Genomic DNA, 13376 nt, shown 5'->3' with positions numbered 1-13376 from the left:
CATTTTTCTTCTCAAGATAGACTTACCTATTATCATTGACAATGGGTCAGAGGGACATCAATAACCCCAAGAAAGTATCTAACATCTGGCATACAAGAAACACCTGATTCTAGTGACTCCATTCTTATCTTTTAGGAGAAAAAATTAAAATAACTGACTTTATAAGCAGCATTTATTCACTTGCTGGCAATGGCCTGCAGTGTCATAAAATAGTCACAAACTTAAGAACAGACTTAATTCACTGAGAAAAGAAGTTCTTATACCTGAGATGGGAGTTCAGGCATATCCAAACATGTATTTCAGCTGCTCATAGTAAACAGAGATAAAAGAGGTGTTTAAATGAAAAGTAAGATGTGATGATAATGTGCCTAACTGCAAAGGTTGGCTTGCAAAGGTGTGACCTTGTATGTGTACAGGGAGATATTTTAACTATGACTTCTGAAGTCAGCCACATATTTATGTATAATATTTATATTAATAACAGCTTTTAAAATAATAAAACTAAGGGAACAAATCAGTAACAGTGGATGTAAGAGATTTTTCCTAATTTCTTGTCTGACGAGAGTTATGTCAAATAGTAATTACATTTTCCATCAAATCACTTAAAGATTAGAAGGTTTTATGGAATTTCTTTTATTTTTTTAACTGGTATGCAGCCTTTTCTAAGCCATAAAAGAGCACGTAGCATTTTCACAGAATCACAGAATTACTAGGTTGGAAGAGACCTTCAAGATCATTGAGTCCAACCCATGCCCCAACACCTCAACTAAACCATGGCACCAAGTGCCACATCCAGTCTTTTTTTAAACACATTCAGGGATGGTGACTCCACCACCTCCCCAGGCAGGCCATTCCAGTACTTTCCTTTGTACCTGCTTGTGATTGCTTTCTAAACCAAGGAATCACTTGTTTGAGTGTGTAAAATGCTGCAACCTATGCTGTCAAGCTAAGATAGTTTCAATCCAATATTCTCTTGTACCTTTTCGCACAGATTTGAATAATGAAGGTTTGGAGAAATAGAGAATTGGTGAGGTTATATATATATATATATATATTTAATCTCTAAACAGCTCTTAGGACAAATCTATGTGCTCTTTAGATCTTGTATCAGGTCACTTGCACTACTAGCAAGAAAGGTTCAGAGAACAAAATGTTTCACAGCCTGTTTAAACATATTTCAGGATTTAAAGGATGAATGTAATTTGGCTGGTAAACATTGAACTCCAAAAAGCAAAACACACTCAGGAACTCTAGACATTTGTACAATCTAATTACTGTTACTGATATTCAATACATTATGGTGACTGCATTTTATCCACGAAACGTATTTGGACAGTATTTCAGATTTCTAAGTCATGACTTGTATTTATTCATTAAAATAATATTCAGTAGTTTGTGCTGCTTTTAGAAAATGGCAAACCTGTGTGCAACTAGTACAATCAGCCAGCCTTGCAATGCCAGTGCCAGAAATCATCTTGGATGGAAGGCGACAAAAGAATCCCAGAGCCCACACAGTTGGCAGCACTCAGACACACACTGTGAGAAGGGGATAAAACATTCTGACATTGACAGGTTAAACAATCATGGACCAGTTCAGCATGGAAAGGACTCCCAGACATCCTCTGATCCAAGCCCTCCCTGTTTCACCAGGACCACCTTGAGCCATTTGCCCAGGACCATGTCCAGATGGCTCTGGAATACCTCCAGAGATGGAGACTCCACAACCTCCCTGGGCAACCTATGCAGACACTCTGTCATCCTCACGGTAATAACATGATAAAGTGACAAAAACTAATTAAATGTTCAATAGGACATTTAAAGACTAATTAAATGTGCTATAGGCTGGATTTCACAGATGGTTATGGGGAAATTCTGTGACGTCTGGCCATTTTTACAGTTCTTTTACAGAAGACTTTATTGGGGACCTTTGAGGGAAACACAAGCTTGCAAGGGATGACAGTCCCCAGGTGATTTTATACAAATCTGACACTACCTATGAAATGCTATGATGAAAAAAAGTAACCAAGAGAGGTGGTTTGTTTGTTTGAGAGGGAATGAGACTGGTAAAGGGAGGGAAAAAGGAGATGGGAAAAGAGGGAAAGGGATCTACAGAGCACCTAATTACCAGGATCAGGGATATTTAGAGTCCATGTCAGAGAGCCCTGCACCTGACTGCAGCAGAAGAGCAATAAACCTTCTCTTTCCACCATTGTCTGATCTGCTTCCATGGCCAGGAGGGACCTGGCCTTCTTCCCTTGCACTGGGTGGAAGAAAGTTGGAAGCTGCCCTTGACATCCACCAGGAATGCCGTGAGAGGACACCCACCACAGCTGCCCTCTGCAGCCCCTGCAATCCATTGATTCAGTCATCTACATCAACATTGCACTGGTAAATTCACTGAGTCATCAAAAAATGAAGTCAAATGCCAGGCTAATTCTCTTAAACCATTTACAATACGGCCAAAATCACTGATAACACTTATTTCTAATCATAGCACTGAAAGATGAAAAAAATTCTAAAAAGTCCCCGTGACAGCTTTGAACTGATTTTGTTCAATCTGTTTTCAGATTTGTTCCAAACAAAAGCTATTATAGGGTAGACACAGAAAACACAAAAGCATTTTGCTATTTTGGGTGCACATTTTCTAGTAAAGAAAGTTTCATGCACCACTCCTCTCTGCATGCTCAGGAACAGTATGGTTTTGTCATGCATAACAAATACAGAAACAAGGAGCATAAAGCTGACTTTTGCAGAAGAGCTCTATTGAGGGATTTTCCCTCAGGAAAGGTATATCTGGTATATATTCTCAGTTTCATTGTTCTAGTCTGTAAAATTAAAAGTACAGTAAAATTAAAAGTACTCAATGATTTTGGTGTCTTTGAACAAAAACAAGACACATCCCTTTTCAAGAGATGTAAGTGAAAAAACAGCTTTGGCACCACTTAAAAAAAAAAAAGATAGATCAAGTATACTTTTAAGGTACAAGCTACTTCTATTGTTGCTTGCTTTTTATATTGTCAGTGTATTTCACAAGAAAATTAAATCCAATGTGAGGCTGTCAGGATAAATAATTAACACTACTCTGAACTCAGTGGAGATGCTGCCTTTGCCAAGACAGTGGTCTGCACAGTCCCAGAAAAAAAATTATATGAACATTAGAAAAGTGGGAGGAATTGGTACACCTGTCTGGTCATTGCACTTGCCACTGTTCTCCACCAGTGTTCTGCTGCAGGAGAAAGAATGAGTTTAAACTTTTTTAATAAAAGAAAATACATAACTACTCTCCAGAAGCAACTATAAGCAAAGAGGTCCTTGCATTTCCTTTCCCTAAGTGGTTCAGCTGTTAAATTGCACTGTGTCCTGGCACAGTTTTCACAGGGCCCCCTCCTCAGCCATGTCAGTAAAGGGTTTGTGACTTCAGAGTAGGAGGAAGTCTTCTAGCAAATTTAATTCTATGTCAAGAGCTGACTGAAAATCTAGGAACTGTGTGAGGAATTATCTGATAATGACACAAAAAAACAATTAATGAGCAGCAATTTTCAAAAACTTCCCTTGCCTTTCCCACTACAGCGATGCAATTAAAATAAACTTATTGAGCCACAGGGATGCAAAAGAAAGTTATGTTTCCTGAAGCAAGGGCACAGTGAAGAACAATTAGGTACTGAATTAAGTCAAGGCAGCATTTTATTTAACTGGGCCCTCAGCTTCCTGAACCAAGAATTCTATTCCACTGCTCACTGTTCCAAGGCAGCACTGCTAGTAGAGCTCATTTTGTCCAAGTACCATTTCTGCTGGATATATAAACTTCCTCTGGTGATTAAGCCTCATTTCAGAGCACACTGAGGCTGTCAAGATAAATGGCAGTATTGATGTTGACAAAACTGCTATCAGAGTCCTAAGACTCAACACAGGAAAGACTGTAAGGATATGGATCACTTGGAGTGACTGAGAAAATGTTCTAAGCTGATGGGAAACAAGCCCATCTGTAAAATGACTTTTACTGTCTGAAACTTGTTTTTTTCTTTTAAATGAAATCTGTCTTAAGATCTGACAAAAAGACTGGATACTTTAACATGTGGGAGTTTGGCTCATCAGTTTCACGGTCTAAAAGCTGCTGACCAACATCAAATTTATGGAATGGAAACTAAGCTGTTGTACCTCCAGGTTATGAAACAAGGTTATTTATATAACACCCAAAAAACCACAGTGACGAAAGCTGGATTCTTACTATGAGTAAATCAAACACCAAAGTGCATCTCTGGTACATCCTGGCGAAGCATCCAGCTCCTGGAGATAACAGTCACAGGTGAGACGAAAAATAACTACAGCAATAACAGCTCTGCCAAGGTATGGATGAAATAAAACCAGCACCCACGCACTGCAGCATCCTCATCTCTGTAGCAACATCCTTTCACAGGGCAGGTGAATGGAACTTACCATCAAGAGCAGCCTCCTGAAGAGGCCGGTGCCCGCGGTGTCCGTGAGCAGGTGAGCGCTGGCGACATCGGCCCCGCCGCGCTCGGCTCCCAGGGAAACGCGGCCGGCGTCGCCCCCGAAGCTGGCGATGTTCTGCTGCACCCACCTCAGAGCTGCCAGCTGGTCCCAAAGACCAGCGTTCCCTCTCGCCTCAGCAGAGCCTGGTGGAGGAAACAAAGCACGGCTGAAAACTATAAACATTGAAGTTTGCGGTAAATGTTACACTTTTTCAGCTCTTGCAGCTGAAACTTGACAAAATTGATACCAGAGTTTAAAAGTCTGAGGTGGTTTCTTCCAATGTAATCACTTCACACAGTGGCTCCATTTCAGTTTTTGCCACTCCACAGGGCAGCCCTTGGGGTGCTGGATTATCCCAGTGACAGAAAAATAACACATGAACTTCTAAGCTTCATTAGGACACATCATGGCAGGAGACTAATCCAGGCTCAAGTATCCATAAATTTAGCCATAAGATTCTTTTTCTACATAAGTAGCTCAACCTTAAAATGAATTAAAAACAGACAAAAGAAATCTGAGTGTTTGCCAAGTTCACAAGTTGGAAGGGATCTATAAGAATTACTGTTTTCCTGGAGTACAGCTGATTGCATGTTTCCTTCCTACATACCTCTTACACCTGCCCTGCCTGACCAATCATAAATCACAACATCTTGAATTTCCTTACACTCTTCCAGATATTATTTTAAAAATTATAATATTTCTGTCTGTATTCTTTGAGATTGTCCTAGGTCTATCCAATAGAAATCTGAGATATAGATATATAGGTATACAGATAGATATATAGATATATAGATATATAGATATATAGATATGTTTTTTTGGTAAACATAAAAACAAAAAAATAATTAATCATGTGCTTCTCATACCTAAATACGACCACCTCCTTTTCAACACCAGAAAGTGGTAAGCTGATACTTTTCTTAAAAGCAACTAATGCTGAAAGTATCTAATGTTGCAAGAATGTAGTTAGCTTGATTTTATGTCAACAAAAGCAGAAATAAGTAATTCCTCCATGGTTTGTAAAAAAAAGGAATAGAAAATGATTATTCACTGTCTACTTCTTTTTAATCCACAATGAGCCATTCACTTTCAATGTTTTAAAATTCTTCACATTTAAAACTTGGAAAAAACCAAAACCCCACAGGACAAAACAGAAAAGCTGTGAATAGAAACACAGCTGAAACTATTTGTTTCTTCTATTGCCAAGACAAAGTAGTACAAGTTTAAAATAAAGGTAGGTTCAGAAGCTAGTGAATTAAAATTAACAGAGTTGAACTTCTTTGTGGATTGGTCTTGGGCAAAGAGCAGTTTAAGTGTACAATCTTTACACTCCTGTAGTGAATTCCTGAGGCATCAAACACATGAGTTTAAAGAGCAGAGTAATATAGAGGAGAATAGATAAATGGTCACCTTGCAGGTGTTAGAGGTGCCCACACTACAGCAGCCATTGTTAGGAACAGCCTTTCAGCAGGGCAGCCAAAAAGTGTGAGGCCCAAAAAGCTATGACCTATAGCCATTGTTTCAGATGATCAGTCCAAGCCACACCAGTGAAGCAATGGAGGAAATATTTTCCCTGTTGAGTTTTTTAGTTTTGTGATTTGTTTTCTGGGGTTTTTTTAGTTTGTCCTGCCTACCATGACCAGTTCCCAGAGTTCTCAATCCAGCAATAAACCCACTGTTTAAAAAGGAAATCTCATTTTAAGGACTTGCTCCATCCCCATTGAGACCACTCCAAAGGAAGTGAAATAATGGAATCAGTCAGGTTGGAAGGGACCCTTAGATCATTGAGCCCAACTGTTAACCCAGCAGTGTCAAGTTCACCACTAAACCATGTCCCCAAGTGCCACATCTACATATTTTTAAATATTTTCAGGGATGGTGAATCAACCACTGCCCTGGGCAGCCTGTTCCAATGTTTTACAATCCCTTTGGTGAAGAAACTTTTATGTGCATATCCATGTAAATGTTTTAGCAACACAATCTGCCTTGCTTTCACTATACTAAACAAAAATACCAAAGAGGGAAATATAACCAGTTCCTTTCTCCCTGGCAAAAACCACAAGTGAGTTGTGAAATGTACCACACTGGAGAACAGATGCATGCATGGACCTTCATAGGAGTTAGACTGAAAGAAACATGTCTGCCAGGAATCTTTTCCACTGCCTTTTTGCAGGAAAAGATCACATTCCTGAGGACCACAGGAAGCTGAAAAGAAAGCAGAATCCTCGTGTGCTTCCTTCTGTTATTACTAAACAGAAGAAGAACAATAGTGCTAAATTAAAGCATGAAAATCATTCTGGTTTATATGACTTTATGGAATCTTTAAAGAATAAAACCTAAAAACATGACTGTATTCTCCAAACTCTTGCCATCCATATCACTGGCAATTCACCTTAATTTTTCTGGACACAAAGGAAGAAGTGAAGGCATTAGCAAGAATATGCATCACTTTTTGCAACATTAATGGGTGATAGCAAATTTAATTAAATATCTTTTGTGTTTAGAAGAAAGATCTTTCATTTTTTGCAAAAGCCTGTCACTGAGAGACCAGAACTACAGAACTAAAAAAAACTCCATCCACACAAAATGAAATCTTTTGTTTTCACTACCCTTCAATTCCCTAAAAATCCATTTAACTTCTTCATTTCTAGTTTTGCAATTTATAACAAATCAACTTGAGAGGATTCAGGACTTTGCTTAGTTGGACAATCAAACTAATATTACTCACAAATTCATAACTTTTATTTCTAACTGTAGGGCCTTCCAACAGCCCTGCTGTGAAGCCCTAAGGTTGAACTCCTGCTCCCTTTGAAACTAATGGCAAAAGTTCCAAAGGACCAGGTGCAGGACGCTGGAATGTTAATGGTTAATGACTTAAATAATCTCCCATTTGTTGCCACAGCACCAAGCCTGACAGAGTTCAAGGTGTGTTTGGACAACATTCTCAAGTGTATGGTGGGATTGCTGGGGTGTCCTGTGCAGGGCCAATAGCTGGACTTCAATGGTTCTTGTGAATCTTATTCAAGTTCAGATATTTCATGATTCTAGGACTGTACAATTTTCCCAAATCCACACCATGGACTTCCCAAAGAGGAAGAGGCCAGGGAAGACTGAACTTTTCCCTGACCACAGCTCCACAGGACAGAGAGAAGGAGAAGGTCCCCAAAAAGTCATGTAATGAACCACCTCTGTCTGAAGGTTTGCAGGAATGCCAACCATGCACACCAAGCCCATGTATTGACATTTTAGGACTTGCAGGCAGAACCCTGTGAAACAGAGACCAAATAATTTTCCTAAATCATGCATCTCTATATAAATACTGCTGTACCATACTCAGCCCAAGCAGCATTTTCCACTTAGGAGGAAACTTAGGTGAGGTTCACAGGGCTGAAGGAGGGCGGTGTGGGCAGTGCTGTGTACTGGAAGCTCCCACAGCTCATATTCCCACTGCATTTGGCTCTAGACAAAATGAAATTATTGCATCACTTTCACAAATATTTGGTTTGCACTGATGTAAACAGTGATTATTTTTTTTTTTTTCAGATACACCCATGATCAAATTCTTATCTAAATAAGTAAGGAGCTTGTAGTGACAGCTCTCTATTTACAGAATGAAAGACTTTGCTGTGAGTGAGCTTTCAACAAAACAGTAAACAGAGAAGGAAAAAACAACCAACAACTGCAGCCATAATCTCAAACCAGGTAAAATCCACCCAACATCACTAGCAGTGAACACTCAAAAGGATCATGAGGCCAAATATGGAGGTCAGATACTTGCAAACATGGCAAATATGATATCTTAAAAGTTATAAGTGTACTAAAATGCACACTAAAGAGACCATGGATTGCCACCAGACTGAGAAGAGCTCCACTTGCAGCTGTTGCCATATGTCAATGGCTCTCTACCTTAAGTTCCCCTGGCAGAAGTGAAAGATGGTGTTCCCTACTTGCTTAAAAAGGCAAGGCTAAAAAAAGGCAAAATGAAAAAAACAATCCCCAAGACCTGATGGCACTACCCCAAAGATTTAAGGAAATTGAACATGTGTTTTCATAGCTCTTTATACAAGACAAAATCCTGTTTGTAATGGGAATTTGTATAATTTTTAATGACAATTGGCATTAGGAGAACAAAAAGTCCTTTACACTGGAACACAGGGAAGGGTTGCAACACAGAACATGCATATGTTCAGTCACATCCAGGCCAGTACAGATTCAGATTAAATGTGGCAAGTTCTTCAGAGGAGTCAGGCTGATTTTTTAAGGAACCAACCAACTACTTTTGTGCCTTACTTTCCATCCTCTCACATCCTTCTTACCACAAACCTGCAGTTATCTGTCTCTACCTCTTCCCCAGTCTGACATGGGCACAAGAGAGCATCAACAACATTTCATGGATGGAACAGGTTGGAAGTTGGAATCATTGAAAACTCTACCCACAAAGGCCACTGGAATTAGCAAGAATATTAACTCAAAATTATCTTCACGTGTGTCTGCAAAACTCAATATCCAGAATCTCATCTGCAAGCACAAGTCTAGCCAGTACTTTGATGTAGATATTTGGTTTGGTTTGTTGCTGTCCCTGTTACCCCAGCCTCTCCCCTTTCTCTTCAGATCAAGTCTCCACTACTTCTTGGCCATTTTTTTCCTACAATAATTCAGAAAAAAAAATCTGTGAAAGATATAGGTTACTTGAGTTTAAAAAAAAACTTGAAAAAATAAAAATCAGAAACAGAAGAGTTACAGAATGCACAATTGTGTTTGCCCTGGAAACTCATGACTTACCAGTGCTCAGGAAGCCAAAGACACCGACCCGGTAGTTTGCCGTCACGACGATGACGTTACCAATGGCAGCCAGGTATGACCCATCCAGGGTTGTCTTTCCCTCCTCAGCACTGTAACTGCCTCCATTGTGGAAGAACAGCAACACTGACATGTTTTTGACCTGCCATGACAATGACCAGATTAATATTCCTGTTGCACAATGCTTTGGTAGGTCACTGATGATAACACAAGCAGCTTCTTCATGAACATTATCTAAGCCATTTATAGCTTTTTAAGAGTGCCCATAAAGAGGGAATATCTGCCTATCTGTCTGGAATTTAGAGTGTTGTCCACAATTGTCCACAAATTGTCTGCAGTGACCTGTATATCACAAAGAGGGCACTATCTTCAGTATAAAGCAGATCAAACAGTACTACCATATTCCACCAGCCAAAATCTCCTCTAGGCCAGTTCCTGCTGCCTTGGCCACTGAGCACGTGGTGTGTTTGTCTTTGCTTGAGCACATCTGCTTTACACAAACATGCAGGAAAAGTTCAAACAAGTGGGAAACAGGAGAAGGAAAAGGTCTATTGGGTTGTTCCATCTTGAGTAAGATTTACTCGCAGCTGTGCACAGCTGCTTCCTGCTCTCAAGTGTTCAGCACTGCCTAGTCTCAAAAATGTCACTTGATATTGATAATACTCCATGCTCCTTCAGTGCCTATGGAAATTTTCATCTACCAGATACACAGAGGGATCCTGCAGAGAGGACTTTGTCTCTGCAGAGGAGAGACTCACATCTCACAAAGTACAGAGGGACTCTGCCTCAAAAGACCCCAGCAGGATTCCTGGGATGGCAAGGAATCTCAGTCTGCACCCCTGTTAACGCTCCTGGCAGAGCCACCTGATTTTGCACAGAAACAGAAGCTTTTTCCCAGAGCAGCACCAGGTATGGACCCTCCCTGCACACACAGCAGGGCTGCTGCTGCATCAACAGGAAAAAGGCAGAACAGCCCCAGGACACCTCAGCGCTTACCAGCACGTTCCAGACACTCAATAGAAACATCCTACAGTGAACACAAGTGGGGAGGTTGGTTTGGTTTTTCCCTTTCCTGTAGCAGCATCAAAGTACATCTGGGGCTGGTTTTCCCTGCACCTAGAGGGCAATGGGCTCTGTTGCTGTTATTTTCTGGATGGAGCATAGCTAAACACAGCAGTCCCATCTGTTCTGGCAAAGAATGTCTCCAGCAAAAACACAAATGGCTGTATGGCAGAAGCAGCAGAGCAGAGATGGCTGCAGCATCCTGCAAAATTACAGATATCTATGTGAACTCCTCACTTATCTCTCTGATGAATCAGTTCACGGGCTTCTTGTGAATGGCTTCTTGTCAATGTTGCCAAGAAAACACAAGACATTACAAGCACTGAGGCAGTTGTTTTTTTCTCATGAACTTCTCTTGAATTGAAACTGCCTAACTTGCAGAGCCTTGTCCCTGGTTCCCATTTCTACACTGCATGCAACAGAGAGAGATGGGGGTGAAGAAATAAATGAAATCATCTGTTTCCACATGGAAATTCATTCTGAAATACAACCACATCAAGTTGTGTCAGCTGAAGTGGTATTAACAGTTATATTGAGCCTGCTCCATCACCTCAGCTCAGCAAGGTTAAGCCTGAGGCTCATACTAAGCATTTCCCACATGTCCAGAGTCTCCATAGCACCATGACCTCCAGCTGCCCTGTAAATTGCATATTACCTTATTCTGAGTGACTTTACACAATAAAAAAGCTTACAAAGGGCAAAGATGGGCAGTAAAATTTGGAAATGGCAAACTAAAGCCATTTACAACAGCTGCAACAGATATGGAGTAATTCAGGGGAAGATTTAGCACTGGGACTGTGCACAGAGACAACAGTCTGCATGCAGCATTCCCATTTCTTTTTCTGCACCAAGCAATGGGAAGTCCAGCAGCTCCATCACGCTCTCATGGGGACTGTGAGCAGGGCCTTAGGTCCCACGTGCAAACCCTAATGAGGTAATGAAGTTCAGCAGCCACCAGGATGCTGCAAGTCAGCTGGAAGTCTGAGAAGCTCGATAATATTCACATGCATCTTCTCCATCAGAGAATGACAGAATGGTTAACCTTGGAAGGGAACACTGTTGGGGCCATCTGGTCCAACCTCTCTGCTCATCCTTGTGTAAAACACTTGATGAGCTACTTGACAGGGACAGATTTAAACTCCATCAAGACAGGAAACATTCAGTGCTTTTACTACTGTACAATATTGCTCTGTAAAGAACTGAGTGCAATGGGGATGACACAATAAGGATGGGAATGTGCAGGAAATGGAGAAAGAAGAGAGAGGGTTTCTATTCCTATTTAATGAAGATTTTTAAGTCTTGATCTTACAATTAAACCCTTTCTAAATAAAGGCAAAACACAGCTTTGCTGAGCTAGTGTGACAGGTGGTGATAATTATAGGTGGAAAAAAGTCAGAAGTGCCAGTTTAACTTGGTACATGTAGCTATGGAAGCAAAATGATGTCATTTACCTTTTTCAGTGCTTGACACTTTGAGAGTTCTTTGGTGACAGGCAGTAGTCCCTGCACTGTGCTCTTTTTGAGGCTCAAAATGCTCCTGAATGACCTCTGCATTCTCTGCTCTCTGGGAGATTTTATATTCCATATTTACTAGCTAATTTAACTTTTCACAGGCAGAAAATATATAACTATCTATCTGCATGTGAGTAAAAAATAGTTTGCCGCAAAAAGAGAAGGAAAATTCAACGCCTTCTGTTCCCAGCTACTTCTGCAAAACCAGAAATTTTAGTTCTCTCCTGGACTAGACTTATGCATGTGAAACTAATTTTCTTGATTGGACCTATTTCTACCTTACAATTTTACAAAAGACAGGAGAGATTCAGTTCACAGGACTGAGAAGGAGAATAGACAAGCCTATTTAGTCTGGTGGAAAATACAAAGCTTTCAAATAAAGTATCTTGAAAGCAACTTTTAAGCATAGATGGCAAACTGCCTGGGACAGTGACCTGATGTTTTCAATAAGTGGTGACTGCACTTAAGGCAAAATGACAGCCTCATGCTGCAGGGAGAAGACAGACTGCTGGTGACTCTGATGATTAAAATGGGCCTGCAAGGGACTCTCTGTGCTGCTGTCAGATTGTTAAACCAGCTCTTTACAGACACGCAGTATGACAGATTCATAAATTCCTATTACAACTACCATCACCTTCTGAAAATTGCCAGTACTGTGGAAAAAGAAAGTTCCTGTCTCTGGGCCCACTCCTCAATGGGATTCACATGTTATTCAGCATCTTCATCCCCAGTCCCCCAGGGGATGGCCAATCATTTTAGCTTGGTTTTAACTTGCAACTTTCTTTTATATCTGTTTAGAATGAGAAAATCAAGAACTTTCAAACGACAATTCCTCACATTGTACCAGTGGCTCAGCCATTTTTGGAAACATCTATTTTTAAGCTTTGTGAGCTGGCCACAAATCTAGCATTGCTTGCCACTCTCATTTCCCAACAGACTCCCACAGATGTCAACAGGGGAACAGTAAAGAGGAGGGTGAAAAAAACCATCAGCAGGCCCCCGTGTGGAGGTAAATGTTGATGTATTGTGTTGCATTCTTGTCTCCTGGACAGATGGTCTGCTTGCAGGAACACTGCCATCCCTGTCCTTAATTTCTCCTCTGGCTGTCACCTTCTTCTTGTGTTTTGCTTCCCTCTCTGTCTCTCTCTTATTTCTAGCTTTTTAGTGTGCTGTCCTCCTAGTCACCCAACACAGCTCACACAAAGCCTGTAGGGAATACTCTTGTACCAGTAAAGACACCAGAGTGCCTAATTTAACTTTGCAGCCTTTGTGTACAACACAGGCAAAATAGCCATTCATGCCAATTAAAAGCACTTTGAAAAGAGACAATCCTCATCTTATTTAAAATGTATTTATTTATAATTAAATTTTTAAAATTTAATTTTGATTACATCTCATACTTACAGTGGTGTCAGGAACAAAGATGTGCAGATACAGACAGTCTTCACTGACAGACTGTGGTGGAGCCTCTCCATCTCCTGGCTGCCAACATGCTGCCCTAGAGGCACA

General features: G+C 40.5%; 1 protein-coding gene across 1 annotated transcript in view; it reads right to left on the bottom strand.

Moving 5' to 3' along the window:
- TG (thyroglobulin) overlaps window positions 1-13376 on the bottom strand; it is a 146838-nt gene that overhangs the window by 60196 nt on the left and 73266 nt on the right. Inside the window, exons 39-41 of the mRNA XM_064397698.1 lie at window positions 13272-13365; window positions 9277-9436; window positions 4438-4637 (exon numbers count right to left, since the gene is read on the bottom strand). Of these exons, the coding sequence (XP_064253768.1) occupies window positions 4438-4637; window positions 9277-9436; window positions 13272-13365 (454 nt within the window). The remainder of the gene's footprint in view (window positions 1-4437; window positions 4638-9276; window positions 9437-13271; window positions 13366-13376) is intronic.

This window comes from Passer domesticus, chromosome 1, assembly GCF_036417665.1.
Source record: "Passer domesticus isolate bPasDom1 chromosome 1, bPasDom1.hap1, whole genome shotgun sequence".
In the NCBI taxonomy this organism is placed as follows: domain Eukaryota; kingdom Metazoa; phylum Chordata; class Aves; order Passeriformes; family Passeridae; genus Passer; species Passer domesticus.
This window is presented reverse-complemented; position numbering and strand designations above follow the sequence as displayed.